The 14,609-nt window shown below is 50.2% G+C and overlaps 4 protein-coding genes and 1 pseudogene across 4 annotated transcripts; all 5 read left to right on the plus strand.

The window, feature by feature from the left end:
- Nucleotides 1–1,167: 1,167 nt before the first annotated feature.
- Nucleotides 1,168–1,783, plus strand: LOC146426475 (feather keratin Cos1-2-like). The gene has a single exon (XM_085039859.1). The coding sequence runs from the start codon at nt 1,271–1,273 to the stop codon at nt 1,580–1,582; it is 312 nt and encodes a 103-aa protein (XP_084895985.1). The 5' UTR covers nt 1,168–1,270; the 3' UTR covers nt 1,583–1,783.
- A 1,393-nt stretch (nt 1,784–3,176) lies between these two features.
- Nucleotides 3,177–4,215, plus strand: LOC146426476 (feather keratin Cos1-1/Cos1-3/Cos2-1-like). The gene has a single exon (XM_085039856.1). The coding sequence runs from the start codon at nt 3,296–3,298 to the stop codon at nt 3,767–3,769; it is 474 nt and encodes a 157-aa protein (XP_084895982.1). The 5' UTR covers nt 3,177–3,295; the 3' UTR covers nt 3,770–4,215.
- A 744-nt stretch (nt 4,216–4,959) lies between these two features.
- On the plus strand, nt 4,960–5,813 carry LOC146426477 (feather keratin 3-like). Its single transcript, XM_085083686.1, has 2 exons — nt 4,960–4,984; nt 5,280–5,813. Exon 2 carries the CDS (start codon nt 5,301–5,303, stop codon nt 5,610–5,612), a length of 312 nt encoding a protein of 103 aa, XP_084939812.1. The 5' UTR covers nt 4,960–4,984; nt 5,280–5,300; the 3' UTR covers nt 5,613–5,813.
- Nucleotides 5,814–7,618: 1,805 nt separating this feature from the next.
- LOC146426478 (feather keratin Cos1-2-like) lies at nt 7,619–8,606 on the plus strand. Its single transcript, XM_085039932.1, has 2 exons — nt 7,619–7,644; nt 7,961–8,606. Exon 2 carries the CDS (start codon nt 7,982–7,984, stop codon nt 8,291–8,293), a length of 312 nt encoding a protein of 103 aa, XP_084896058.1. The 5' UTR covers nt 7,619–7,644; nt 7,961–7,981; the 3' UTR covers nt 8,294–8,606.
- Nucleotides 8,607–12,689: 4,083 nt separating this feature from the next.
- Nucleotides 12,690–13,317, plus strand: LOC146426479 (feather keratin Cos2-3 pseudogene; annotated as a pseudogene).
- Nucleotides 13,318–14,609: the final 1,292 nt, after the last annotated feature.

A 14,609-nucleotide genomic window follows, 5' to 3' on the forward strand; every position in this document is an offset into this window, starting at 1 on the left:
CTTCTTTAGTATCAATAAACTTGGTTTTTGCATTCGAACCTCGGCCTCTTATTTCTCCTTCCTTCTTGGGCAGCTCTTACAGTGAACTGATCGGAAAATTTAGTGTAAGCATTGTGTTGGAATCCCTGTATTGGAATTTTCTTTGAATGCTTTCCCTTAGAGATTATAACGATGTGGCTCACTAGGAGGGTGGTGAGTAACTCTAATAAATTGCCCAGAAAATTTTGGGTCCATCAACCCTGGATATATGCAAGACCAGGATGGACACAGATTTGAGCAACCTGGTATAGTGGGTGGCACCAGTGCACATCTGTTGAGGGCAAGGTGATGTGGAAATAAGTGGTCTTGAAGTTCCCTTCCTGCTGAACAATTGAGCATGGATTGTTGATAATTAGAGGGGTATCGAGACCACAAAAGATAGATGATGGGCCTGACCTATTTCCAGAATGGGTCAGGAAAACATGCTGCGCATGAAAAGTCCTGTGATGTCACAGAGAGATGAGGGAGAGCTGGGCATGTACACCAGAAGAAGAGGAAGAAAAATGGAGCCTTGAAAGCTTTGCCACAGAAAATCCACAGGAGTGACACAGGTTCACATCACTTGCCTGCATGGAATGCCACTAGACCATGATCTGAGCATTCTGCCTGCACTGACGTGTTTATATAGTAGAAATTCTTAGGCCTCTCATCCCGGACCTTACAGAAATCTTCACATAGGAACATCCATAAAATTAGGAAGGAAATTAAAATGACACAGTGCAGGAAACCAGGACACAGCCCCTACCATTAGCTGGGATGGTTTACATCAGACATGCGCCAGTCAGAAAATTATTACTTCCACCAAGGTGCCGCTGGGCTTGAGGCAGTGCAGGACTGCTATAAAAGGCAGCCCAAGTCTCTGCTCCCTCATCCACTTCTCTCACCACCTCCTTTTCCACAGGAATCAGGTGAGGGGGAAGACTACTCCTCCTCCTCGTTCTCCTGCTCCTTCAAGACCAGCTCTTTCCTGGCTGTAGGTCTCAGCTGACAGGGGCTGTTGGAGCCCAGGGCTGGGAGCTGCTTGTGCTGGGAGAGGGCAGGGGAGAGAAGGTCTTGTGCAGAGAGAGGCTGGGACTTGGCTGAGGTGGCTGCTGGGCTTGGAGCTGGGCAGTGCAATGGGGGCCAGGAGGTGCCTTGGCTGCAGGGTGCTTGGCTGCAGTGCTGCTTCTCATGTGTTTGTGCTTTCTGCTTCTCCTGCCTTCCATGCCAGGTGCACCTGTGACCCCGAGCCATGTCCTGCTGCCCACCGCCCTGCAACCCTTGCTGCCAGCCCTGCGGCCCCTGCCCGCTGGCCAACAGCTGCAATGAGTGCTGTGTCAGGCAGTGCCAGAACTCCTACGTTGCCATCCAGCCCTCCCCCGTGGTGGTGACCCTGCCTGGCCCCATCCTCAGCTCCTTCCCACAGAACACCGTGGTGGGATCCTCTACCTCTGCTGCCGTTGGCAACATCCTCAGCTGTGGTGGAATTCCCATCAACTCTGGGGGCTTTGACATCTCCTGCATCACCAACTGCTATGGTGGAAGATGTTGTCCCCCCTGCTAAATCTACTGGCAACATCCTCGGGCAAGAACTTCCATGGCCTCATAATGTGGAGCTGCACTGAAGATGGATCTTTGGAACAATGTATTGATGCCCTTGGTTTTCTCTTGTTTTCTTCCACTCTCTTCCCTACAATTCGTTTCCTGCAACCACTCTCCCCTGCCAGCTCAGTGGAACCTCTTGGCCTCCCTCCCACCCTCTAGTCTGGCCAGGCAGATGGACACCTCCACTGCATCTTAGTGGCTGCTCCTGGTGCTCTCTGAGAGCCACTTGCTTTTTTTCTTTTGACTCAATAAAGTTGTTTTGCATCCATACCTGGGCCTCTAAGTTCTCCTTCTTTCTGTGGGAATTCTTCCACTAAGCTCAGGGCAAAAGGTGGAGGAAGCACAAGCTGGGACCCTCTGCACTGGATTTGAATTTGTGCCTTTTCCATTGGAGCTCACAAACACAACCTTTCCTTCTCCAAAATTGTAACCATCAGGAGAAGATGATGCCACAAGGTCCCAGGAGATGGAATGACAAACAGCAATGCCTGGGCATAGTCCACACCATCCTCTCTTCCAGCACCTCCCTCACATTAAGCCTTCTGACCAGCTACTATTCAGTCAGGCAGGGCTGAGGGGTTTCACAGGCTCAACCAAGCATGAGGACAGAAGCAAAATCATCATCCCACTGTGCTGGAAGCTGCTACTCTTTCTCCTTTGGGGTGCGGAAAACGAGAAACTCTTCCTTCTTCCAGCTTCTCCCAAGCACACATGAGCACACTCTTTTCTCCACATGCCTCATCCTTTTCCCATAGCTCCAGGCTCAGGACAAATGCCAGTGGGGCCACAGGACTCCCCCTTCATATGCATCCTCCAGAATGCTGTAACTACAGAGCTTCTCCATGAGACAGGAGCAAGCACCCTGGGAAACAGCTCATGCAGCTCAGGCAGTAGTGTGACAGAAGTCTCATGGCCTGGGCAGGTAAAGAAGGAAGGAAATGAGGTTTTACACCGAGAACAAGGTACATAGGGAAGCTGTTGGCTGATGAGCCAAAGACAGTAAAGGTGGGAGAAGATGGGACACTTCCTATCAGCAGGAATATAAAAATTCTGAAAGATTGCCCCAGGCTAGAATCACCTGCCTCCTTGCAATCCCTTCTGCATTTAGTTCATGTTTTCTGCACTTAGTTCATTCTGCCTTCAGGAACGCCTGAATCTCACATACTGGCGCTCAGAAAGAGTCTCCGTGATGAAATGCCAAATGCCAAAATGATGTAAGCCAAGAAATGCAAAGTAGTTGTAGACAGAATCAGCAACTCATGCTCTACCATTCAAGAGATCTTACCGTTCATTTGGCATCATGCAGGAAGTTTGTCACTCATGCAGCACGGAATCTGGGCCCTGAGGCACTGTGGGGCCAGGATAAAAGGCAGCCTAAATGGTGGCTCTCTCAACCACTTCTGTCACCTCCTTCTCCTTGGGAACCAGGTGAGTTACAAGCCCCTTTCTCCTCCAGCCCTCTCTAGGACAGCGGATGAGCTTTGCAGGCCTTGTTCCTGCTCCTTGTTCTTCTGGGGCTGTTCTCCCATGGTGGTCATGTGGGCAGAGGGGTGTCTGTGTGTTCTGGCCACAGGCTGAGGCTGGGCTGAGGTGCTTCTTTTCATGCAGCTTAGGCAGGAGCATGGCTGGGCCTGGCTGAGCTCTGCAGGAGCGTGCTGGGCTCAGGCAAAGGATGCCCAGGTTGGGCTGCACAGGCTGGAGCTGGGCAAGCTGCAGGGGCCTTGTGTGTCTGGGGGTGCCTTGCGGGCTGTGTCTCAGGTGTGCGTGTGCTCTGCTTCCTCCCTGCCCTCTGTGCCAGGTGCAGTGCCAGGCTCCAGACATGTCCTGCCCTGAGAAGTGCCAGCAGTGCCAGCCCTGCAACCCTTGCTGCCAGCCCTGCGGCCCCTGCCCGCTGGCCAACAGCTGCAATGAGTGCTGTGTCAGGCAGTGCCAGAGCTCCACCGTCGTCATTGAGCCTCCTGCTGTGCTGGTGACCCTGCCCGGCCCCATCCTCAGCTCCTTCCCACAGAACACCGTGGTGGGATCCTCCACCTCGGCTGCCGTTGGCAGCATCCTCAGCTCTGAAGGAGTGCCCATCAGCTCCGGGGGCTTTGACATCTCCTGCATCACCCGCGGTTATGGGGAAAGATGTTGTCGTCCCTGCTAAACATGCTGCTGCCAACATCCTTGGGCAACAACCTGCAAGGCCTCAGAACATCGTGCTGGAGTGAAGACAGAACTTTAAGGCACTGGATTTAGACTTTCTGCCTCCTGGTTCCTTCTCCTCTCTTATTTCTCTTTCCTTCCTTTCCCTGTCAACACCACCCAATGCCAGCCTAGTGGGACCTGTTGGCCTCCTTCCCTCTGCAGGCCAGGCACTTGGACGTCCCCACAGCATCTTAAGTGGCTGCTTCTCATGCCATCTCTGAGCCTCCTCCTTTTCTTCTTTAGTCTCAATAAAGTTATTCAAGCATTCAAACCTCGTCCTCTGATTTGATCTTCCTTCTGGGTCAACTCTAACTGTGAGCTTATTAGAATAGATGGAAGAATATCAGTGTAGGAATCCCTGCAGAGCAATTCTCTTAGTGCCCTTTCCCTTGGGGCTGACAAAGATGGGCCTCACTGCGAGGGTGGTGAGGCACTTTAATAAATAGCCCAAAAAATTTTGGATGCATCAAGTGTGGAAGTATGCAAGACCAGGATGGACACAGCGTTGAGGAACGTGCTTTAATGTGTGTCATCACTGCCCATCTGGTGAGGGCAGCAGGTGTGGAAATAAGTGGTCTTTAAGTACCCTTCCAGCTCGAGAATTAAACATGAACTGTTTATTACTGAGTGGGATTTGAGACCTCAAAGGATATCTGATGGGCCTGACCCACAGCAAGAATGGGCCAGGAAAATAGGTTGAACATGAATACTCATGTGATGTCGCAGAGAGATGAGGGAGAGCTGGGCATGTATACAAGAAGGAAAGTGGTGCCTTGAAAGCTTTGCCACAAACAAACCCACAGGAATGACACAGGTTCACGTCACCTGCCTGCATGGAATGCCACTAGACCATGATCAGAGCATTCTGCCTGCACTGACGTGTTTATATCCTGGAAGTGCATGGTGGTCTCATCACGAACCTTACCGAAAAATTCACGTCGGAACACCCATAGAATTAGCCAGGAAATGAAGAGGTTGCAGTGCAGGAAACCAGGACACAGCCCCTACCATTAGCTAGGATGGTTCAAATTGGTCATGAGCTGGTCAGAAAATTATTACTTGCACCAACGGGCTCCTGGGCCTGACAAAAAGCACGACTGCTATAAAAGGCAGCCCAAGTCTCTGCTCCCTCATCCACTTCTCTCACCTCCTCCTCATCCTCCTCAGGAATCAGGTGAGTGGGAAGCCTCTTCTCCTCCTGCTCCTGCTTCAAGACCAGCTCTTTCCTGGCTGTAGGTCTCAGCTGACAGGGGCTGTTGGAGCCCAGGGCTGGGAGCTGCTTGTGCTTGGAGACGGCAGGGGAGAGAAGGTCTTGTGCAGAGAAAGGCTGGGACTTGGCTGAGGTGGCTGCTGGGCTTGGAGCTGGGCAGTGCAATGGGAGCCAGGAGGTGCCTTGGCCACAGGGTGCTTGGCTGCAGTGCTGCTTCTCATGTGTTTGTGCTTTCTGCTTCTCCTGCCTTCCATGCCAGGTGCACCTGTGACCCCAAGCCATGTCCTGCTGCCCACCGCCCTGCAACCCTTGCTGCCAGCCCTGCGGCCCCTGCCCGCTGGCCAACAGCTGCAATGAGTGCTGTGTCAGGCAGTGCCAGAACTCCTACGTTGCCATCCAGCCCTCCCCCGTGGTGGTGACCCTGCCCGGCCCCATCCTCAGCTCCTTCCCACAGAACACCGTGGTGGGATCCTCCACCTCTGCTGCCGTTGGCAACATCCTCAGCTCTGGTGGAGTTCCCATCAACTCTGGGGGCTTTGACATCTCCTGCATCACCAACTGCTATGGTGGAAGATGTTGTCCCCCCTGCTAAATCTGCTGCCAACATCCTCGAGCAAGAACTTCCGTGACCTCAGCACGTGGAGCTGCACTGAAGATGGATCTTTGGAACAATGTATTGATGCCCTTGGTTCTCTCTTGTTTTCTTCCACTCTCTTCCCTGACCTTTCTTTCCTGCCATCATTCTCCCCTGCCAGCCTAGTGGGACCTCTTGGCCTGCCTCCCTCCCTGCCTCCCTCTGCAGATGGACACCTCCACTGCATCTTTGTGGCTGCTCTGAGTTCTCTCTGAGAACCACGTGCTTTTCTTCTTAAGACTCAATAAAGTTGTTTTGCATCCATACCTGGGCCTCTAAGTTCTCCTTCCTTCTGTGGGAATTCTTCCACTGAGCTCAGGGAAAAAGGTGGAGGAAGAACAAGCTGGGACCCTCTGCACTGGATTTGAATTTGTGCCTTTTCCATTGGAGCTCACAAACACATCCCTTGCTTCTCCAATGTAGTGACCATCAGGAGAAGATGATGCCAAAAGATCCCAGGAGTGGGAATGACAAACAGCAATGCCTAGGCATAGTCCACACCCTCCTCTCTTCTGACACCTCCTTCACATTAAGCCCCTCAGGGCCCAGCAAACATGCTCAGGGACACGGCCAGAGGGGCCATTTTGTGGTTCTGGGGTTCTTCCATCTCCCTCCTCTGAGCTGCCGTCACCCCCACGGATGTCTCCGTCTTGCGTAGGAGCTCCCTCTGTAGCCGCGGAGGAGTCACTGCAGCCTCTCTGCTTTGCAGGAGCCATCAGCGCCCCCTGCCAGATGTCATCATAAATACACCAAAGGGGAAAGTGCTTGGGTGGGAAAATGCTCTTATCAGGTCTCAGCCCTGCTCACTCAGCACCAGGCTGCTGAGCTGTAGAACTGCATCTGGCATTGGCCCGGACAAGGGGAGCCTCTAACATTGGTCTCCATCAATGTTACACCAGAAGCAGATCCATTGGATGATACCAACCCACGGAAGTGGGCAGGCTTCCATGGTCCTTCTCACTTTCCATAAAAAAAGAAATGGAGAGCACCGGAGGCAGAAGTAAAGTGCTAGTCCTCTGCCAGGTTGAAGCCATGACAATTCATCTGTAGATTCCATACCAGGTACCATTCCTGGTATCAAAGGGAACATGTTTCTCTGTGAGATTATGAACACACTGGGGCAGAGCCCTGCTTCTCTGACTTGCACATGCCCTCAGGAGTGTCACCCAAGCACAGAATGACACTTGTGTGGTCAATCACACCTGCATGGAATAATGGAAAGGTCTGTACGTTCACACAGAGGCAGCAAAGAGTCAAGAACAGACAGAAAATATGTGCAAGTCTGAGAACTCTGCTGAGGAGATACTAGAGACAAGCATGGCAGAAAAGGACTCAGGTGTCCTGGAGAAGGATCAGGCCCCAGACAGCTCCTGGTATTCCCACAGGATCGACAGAAAGTGCACAGAGAGATGAGCCAAATGAGACGAACACAATTTTTCCATGTTAGATAGAAACCCTCCCAGCAGATGCACACTTGTGGGCAACAAGAAGTGATCATCATGGAGAGATGAGAAAACCAAGAGAAAATGATGTGTCATGTCTGCTCACATGGCAGTCCATGGGGATGCAGGCAAGAAGCATGAGAGTGATGCCCATTTCCTGACAACTTGGACAAAAACAAACCCAGAGGAATGACACACGTGAACACAGGATGCTGCCAGCCCATGATCTGAGCATTCTAACTGCACTGAGCAATGTTTCTGCCCGGAAATACTTGAACCTATCATCCCAGCATTTACAGAAGTAGGGTTTTCATATAGGAAAGCACGTGGAATTGGCCAGGAAATGAAAAGGCAGCAATGCAGGAAACCAGGACACAGCTGGTACCATTAGCTGGGATGCTTCACATTGGTCATAAGTTGGTCAGAAAATTATTACTTGCACCAGCCTGCCTCCAGGCCTGAGGCAGTGCAGGACTGCTATAAAAGGCAGCCCAAGTCTCTGCTCTCTCATCCACTTCTCTCACCTCCTCTTCATCCTCAGGAATCAGGTGAGTGCGAAGCCTCTTCTTCTCCCCCTCCTCCTCGTCATCCTCTTCCTCCTGCTTCAAGACCAACTCTTTCCTGGCTGTAGGTCTCAGCTGACAGGGGCTGTTGGAGCCCAGGGCTGGGAGCTGCTTGTGCTGGGAGAGGGCAGAGGAGAGAAGGTCTTGTGCAGAGAGAGGCTGGGACTTGGCTGAGGTGGCTGCTGGGCTTGGAGCTGGGCAGTGCAATGGGAGCCAGGAGGTGCCTTGGCTGCAGGGTGCTTGGCTGCAGTGCTGCTTCTCATGTGTTTGTGCTTTCTGCTTCTCCTGCCTTCCATGCCAGGTGCACCTGTGACCCCGAGCCATGTCCTGCTGCCCACCGCCCTGCAACCCTTGCTGCCAGCCCTGCGGCCCCTGCCCGCTGGCCAACAGCTGCAATGAGTGCTGTGTCAGGCAGTGCCAGAACTCCTACGTTGCCATCCAGCCCTCCCCCGTGGTGGTGACCCTGCCCGGCCCCATCCTCAGCTCCTTCCCACAGAACACCGTGGTGGGATCCTCTACCTCTGCTGCTGTTGGAAACATCCTCAGCTGTGGTGGAGTTCCCATCAGCTCCGGGGGCTTCGACATCACCTGCATCACCAACTGCTATGGTGGCAACAGATGTCGTACCTGCTAAATCTACTGGCAACTTCCTTGGGCAAGAATCTCCACGAGCTCAGAACCTCGTTCTGGTCAGGAGATAGAGCTTTGAGATATTTTCTTTACAATCTCATGGCATTGTTCCCTTCTTCTACTTTTGTCTCTCCTTCCTTTGTTCTCTATATCTCCCTAGGCCAGCCTAGTGGAGATGTATTGTCCTCGCTCCCTCTTTAAGACAGGCAGATGGACAACTTGCAGAAGCTCCACTGCCTCTTTGTGTCTGCCCCTTGTGGTCTCTGTAAGACACCTCCTTTTCATCTTTATTCTCATTAAATTCATTGTGCAACCAAGCCTTGGTTTCCGAGTTCTCCTTTACATGGCAATTCTTCCAGTCTGCTCAGGAAAAATGGTGCAGAAGCAGAGGGTGGGAGATCCCTGCAGTGAATTTTACTTAGTGCCCTTTTCCCTTGGAGCTGAGGAAAACATACCTGGGTACTGCACAGCCAGTGGTCATCAGGAACACCAAGGTTCCAAAGGGTAGCAGGAGTTGGTTGATGTGTAACTTGATACGTCCACATCACCAAACCACAGCTGAAATGCCAAGAGTAGATTTATTTCATTACCTCACTAACTGAAGGGTTCCAAGGCACAACCAGGCAACAGAGACACAAAAATGGGGACAGCAGCACTGTCAGGGTCAGTCCAATCTTGGCAGGTCACTGCCTGTCCCAGTATCTCAAGGGGCCTCACACACGTGCAGTTAATCACAATGCTTTGCTTTTATGACCTCTGAGCTTTTTGATCTCTCTGTCTCCCAACAGGACACTCAAGACTGTCTGTGAGAGATGCCTCTTAGGGTTCTGATAGTTTTTATATTATCATTCAAAAGAGACAGACGGTAATCAGCAGAAAATATGTGAATTTTTCCACATGGATATTCTCAGCCTTCCCAGCCACAAGGTCACTTTCAGCAAATCTATTATCTTCCTCTTCAAATCTTCCAGTTTTAACTTCTTTCTCTTGACCGCTGGGAAACAGAAATGCCTAGGAGCAGCCCACAACCTCATCTCTACCTTCTTCTCTCCTCCATTACTTGGGCTAGGATCCATGATATGCACACAGGAGCACAGGCAGATGAGATACATATCTCATACAGTGCCTCATACCGCTCATTCAGTGCCCAGCTCTGTCCTAAAAATACAGAGCTGAAGTATTTCAAAAGTTACAATTGGAATCAGTGACTCAGCACACACAGTGGTGAATGATTTTTGGTTGAGTTAGTGCAGATGAATTATGGCTTCACTATTAATACACATTTCTCCCACGTATGGATAGATATAATCTGTCCATCAATATCTTCCTGACTGCAGCCTTTGACCAAACCTGTGCCCAAGGGGGCAGACAGACAAAGGAAGATGGGCTCTGGTGAAGACAGGGTCTGCTATAGACAGCCCACAGATCACATAGTCATTGAATGATTTGGGTTAGATAATCTTGTTGCACCCTGCTGCCGTGGGCAGGGACACCTTCTGCTAGACCAGGCTGCTAAAAGCCCCGTAGTCACCAAAAACTGGGAAATAAACTCTCCAAGCTACTTCCTGGGTCAGAAAGCTGACATTACTTTATTAGCAGCTCTGGATGCATGGAGATGTCTCCTTAAAGCATGCCCAGTAACCTGACAGACCAGGTTGTATTCTGAAAACTAATACATAACTTGTTTTGAATACATGCATATATGCTAATTATTTCTGTGGAATTGTTTGTATATGGTTCCAGATCTTTTGATGAATCTTCCCCATGAGAATATCTCAAATATGTGGTCAGGTCATTATGTATTTCTCTTATCATTCTTTACTCTGACACATAATCCTTGTTCTCAAAACTAAGATATTGGCTAATACATATATTCCCTGATATAAGTAAATCAAGAAGCATCAGCTGGCACAAAACTTATTAGTCACAGATGTAGGGAGTTAACACAAGGCCACATGTAGGCTTAGTGTACTAAGCACTGTATGGTACAAAACCGTGCATTAACCATGAATATAGGGATCATACACTATGTGCTAAAGTCAAAACAATTTTCCAATATCTTCCAACACTACTGTAAAGATTCCTTGAAGAAATAAAACTTGTTTGGTAACAAATCCTCCCTTTGAGACTTCAATATCATTTCTTGAAAGTGTCATATCCAGTTATTACATTGACCGAGTATGCACAGCAGTAAGCACTGAATTAAGCAACAAGTGATTAACGTCACAAGCACCACATCACATCAAAATAAGTACAAAAAACTGTTTTAACCATCCTAAGTTGAGAGGTGTTGGGCCATGAAGCCAGCCAAGAGAAATCTAGTCCTTCTCTCTCTGTAGCACTTGTGGCTAGTTTCCTTAGTTGTTTCTTTCTTTTCTATTAGTTGGGAGCTATTGGAAAGATTGAAGCGACACATCCCTTTTAATTCTTCACATCCCTGATTATGTCTCAACACCATGTCAATTGCTGCTCGATTTTCAATGGCAGCTTCTCTGACTTGTGTAATGTCTGCACTCAGGGCTGTCAATGTTGGTAAATGTAGTTTGTATCTTTAAGTAAAGCACATATGGTTCTCTTTATGGTGTGATAGCTCACAGCTACCCGGACTCCAGGTGTTCAAAAGGCAGCAGCAACCATTTCACTCTTGCTATATAGGGTAACTGGAGGATCACAATTCTCTGTCAACTGATAAGCTGAGCAGCTCTCTCTTTTGTGCTTCAAACCCTCCTGGTCAAATAGTAGAGGAGTTAGTCTGCCAATCACACAAGGCCTTCCAGAAATATTGGCCAGAACATGTGAGTAGGGCAGTCAGCCACACAGCAAAACCCATCCTATGGGTAACTTAGTGTGCTCCCAGGCATAAGAAATTTGTTCCATGCTATTACATTTTAAGGGAGGTTTAGCTGTGTTAAAATCTAACACTTAGAGGAGCAATTGGCATATGTTACCCATTGCTTTTCTCTGCACAGCCTGATTGTGGCAGACACTGATCCCAACCTGTGAATCACCTCAGTCCTGCATAGCTGGACAGCAGCTGGGCCCTGCCAGGTAGTGAAGGACTGCAGGAGGTAGAGGTGTCCTAAGGGTGTCACATCTTGGACCATGTGTGCTGCTCATGGCGTGGGTAATGGAGGGGAGGAGAAGGACAGGATGAGGTTGCTGGCTGCTCCCCTCGCAGTGAAGATTGTTTCTCATATTCACCTCTGCCACTCCTTCCATCCATGATCTCCATGATGGTCATTGACTGTGGAGTAGCCAGGGATGTCTTCATCAGCTTCAAAGGAAAGGACACAAAGTAAAATCCACTCAGAGATTTCCATCCACTGCTTCCCCACCTTTTTACCTGAGCAGACTGGAAGTGTTTCCACAGAGCAAAGGATAACTCAGATGCCCTGGTAAGGATTCACACAGGATTTAATGAGTATAAGGAAGAAAAGGAGGTGATTCAGAGAGGGCACCAGGGCCAGACACTAACATGCAGAAGAGCTCCTGCAGGGTGTCCATCTGTTTGCCCTGCTGACGGAGAGAAGGCTTCACATCGTCACTAGACTGACCTGGGGAGACACAGAGAACAGGAGGTGAGAAAGAAAAGAGTGAAAGAAGAAAAGAACATCAAAAAGCACTGTCAAATCTCCTCACGCTGCAGTTCTTAGGCATGTGAGCAAGAAGTACAAGAGCAGTGGCCATTTCCTGACACCTTTTCCACTAACAAACCAATCAGCAATGACCCAAGTGAACACCACTTGCCCACAAGAGATGCCAACAGCCCTTGATCAGAGCTTTTTGCCTCTGCTGACGTCTTTCTGCCTTGGAAATCATTGAGCCTCTCATCCCAGCATTTACAGAAGTAGGCCTTTCATATAGGAAAAGATGTGGAATTAGCCAGGAAATGAAAAGGCAGCAGTGCAGGAAACCAGGACACAGCCCCTACCATTACCTGGGATGGTTCACATTTGGTCATGAGCTGGTCAGAAAATTATTACTTCTACCAAACTGCCTCTGGGCCTGACACAGAGCAGGACTGTTATAAAAGGCAGCCCAAGTCTCTGCTCCCTCATCCACTTCTCTCACCTCCTCATCCTCCTCCTCCTCCTCAGGAATCAGGTGAGTGTGAAACTTCTTCTCTTCCTCCTGCTTCAAGACCAGCTCTTTCCTGGCTGTAGGTCTCAGCTGACAGGAGCTGTTGGAGCCCAGGGCTGGGAGCTGCTTGTGCTGGGAGAGGGCAGGGGAGAGAAGGTCTTGTGCAGAGAGAGGCTGGGACTTGGCTGAGGTGGCTGCTGGGCTTGAAGCTGGGCAGTGCAACGGGGGCCAGGAGGTGCCTTGGCTGCAGGGTGCTTGGCTGCAGTGCTGCTTCTCATGTGTTTGTGCTTTCTGCTTTTCGTGCCTTCCATGCCAGGTGCACCTGTGACCCCAAGCCATGTCCTGCAACCCTTGCTGCCAGCCCTGCGGCCCCTGCCCGCTGGCCAACAGCTGCAATGAGTGCTGTGTCAGGCAGTGCCAGAGCTCCAACGTTGCCATCCAGCCCTCTGCCGTGGTGGTGACCCTGCCTGGCCCCATCCTCAGCTCCTTCCCACAGAACACCGTAGTGGGATCCTCTACCTCTGCTGCTGTTGGCAGCATCCTCAGCTGTGGTGGAGTTCCCATCAACTCTGGGGGCTTTGACATCTCCTGCATCACCAACTGCTATGGTGGCAACAGATGTCGTACCTGCTAAATCTGCTGGCAACATCTTTGGGGAAGAATCTCCATGGCCTCAGAACCTGGTTCTGGCCAGGAGACAGAGCTTTGGAACTTTGTAATCACAGTTTCAAGCCATTATCCCCTTCTTCTTCTCTCTCGTCTCTCTTTCTCTTGCTATCTGTATCTCCCCAGACCAGTGTGGGAGCACCTGTTGCTCTTCCTCCCTCTTTAGGGTGGGCAGATGGACACCCTGCAGGAAGTCCACTTCATCTTAGTGGCTCTTCAAGGTGCTGTCTGTGATCTACCTCCTTTTCTTCTTTAGACTTAATAAAGTTGTTTTGCAACCAAGCCATGGACTCTGAATCCTTGTTATTTCCATGGCAACTTTTCCAGTCTGCTCAGGTAAAAGTTGGAGAAAGCAATCTTGGGGCTCCCTGTAGTGCATTTTACTTTGTGCCTTTTCTTTTGGAGCTGCCAAAATCTTCCCTGGCTACTCCACAGAGAATGGTCTTCAGGGACACCCTGGATTTGAAGGCTGGCAGCAACAGAGATGGGAAACAGGTCAAGGGGACAGCCCACAACTCACCTCTGCATTCTCCCCCCCTCCATCACCTGGTCTACAGTCCATGGTCAGCACAGATGGTCAAAGACAGATGAGATATGCTCCCCATACACTCCTTCATTACCTGGCAAGGCCCAGCTGCCTTGCAGACATGCAAGGCTAAGGTGATTCACAAGCTGGGATCAATATCTGCCATATTCAGGTTACACAGGGCAGTCTCCATCCATGTGAGCAGAACAGCCCCATGGGCTTCTCCCTGGCTGGGCTCTTGGCCTTTCTTGGCAGAGACTTCTCCATTTTTGGGCTCTTTTTTTTTTTTTTTCCCCTTTTTTCAGAGAGACTGCAGTTAGCAGTTTTGAGCTGCCTGGAGGTGAATCCCAGAGGCGCTGCCTGTCACCACAGCTGGCCCTGCTCCAGCAAGCCAGTCCAGATAGAACAGCCCTCACTCTAGGAAAGAATATAGGAACAGAGACTCTTTCATGGCAGCTTTTGCTGAAGGCAGAATCTGGGCTTTGAAGGTGGTTGCTTTGGGTTTACAACTGTAGCCACTTGTAAAGACTGCAGTTTGCAATTAGAAACTGTTTTGAAATGAACATCAAAATCTTTGCGAGTTCCTGGGGTCAGATCGCCCCATGCTGGTGTGGACACACCTGTGCTTTATCCCACCACAGCCACAGTGGCAGAGCAGAGCAGTAGAACCATTGGAGCCCTATGAATTAAGGCAGAGGGGGGTGTGGAGTGGAATAGGTCTCTGCCTTTAATGAAAGCATCTCTATGGCTCTGAGAGATCACTTCGGCCATGTCCTAGGTTACAATATAGATGTATTTAGTATTCTATTACCACAAGCTGTGGGGGGCACTGGTTGTTATCACCTGCTATGACTCACTCCTGATAACTGTTAATGGGCCATCAAGAACTCACCGCATGGCTCATGGACTCATCTCATCCTATTGTGAGATGCTCCGCCCAGGAGGGAGGAGCCAAGCATTCCCACCCGGATATAACCTGGCTTTGGAACTGCACTAGGCAGCCCTGTTTACTGGATTCCCAGAGGGCAAGAGCTACCACTGGACCTTC

Source organism: Lichenostomus cassidix, chromosome 27 (genome assembly GCF_008360975.1).
Source record: "Lichenostomus cassidix isolate B80296 chromosome 27, HeHo_3.0, whole genome shotgun sequence".
Classification (NCBI taxonomy): Eukaryota; Metazoa; Chordata; class Aves; order Passeriformes; family Meliphagidae; genus Lichenostomus; species Lichenostomus cassidix.

Bases quoted from the DNA above. Each gene is read 5' to 3' on its own strand.
- LOC146426475 (XM_085039859.1), top strand. From the start codon at position 1,271: ATGTCCTGCTGCCCACCGCCCTGCAACCCTTGCTGCCAGCCCTGCGGC.
- LOC146426476 (XM_085039856.1), top strand. From the start codon at position 3,296: ATGCCCAGGTTGGGCTGCACAGGCTGGAGCTGGGCAAGCTGCAGGGGC.
- LOC146426477 (XM_085083686.1), top strand. From the start codon at position 5,301: ATGTCCTGCTGCCCACCGCCCTGCAACCCTTGCTGCCAGCCCTGCGGC.
- LOC146426478 (XM_085039932.1), top strand. From the start codon at position 7,982: ATGTCCTGCTGCCCACCGCCCTGCAACCCTTGCTGCCAGCCCTGCGGC.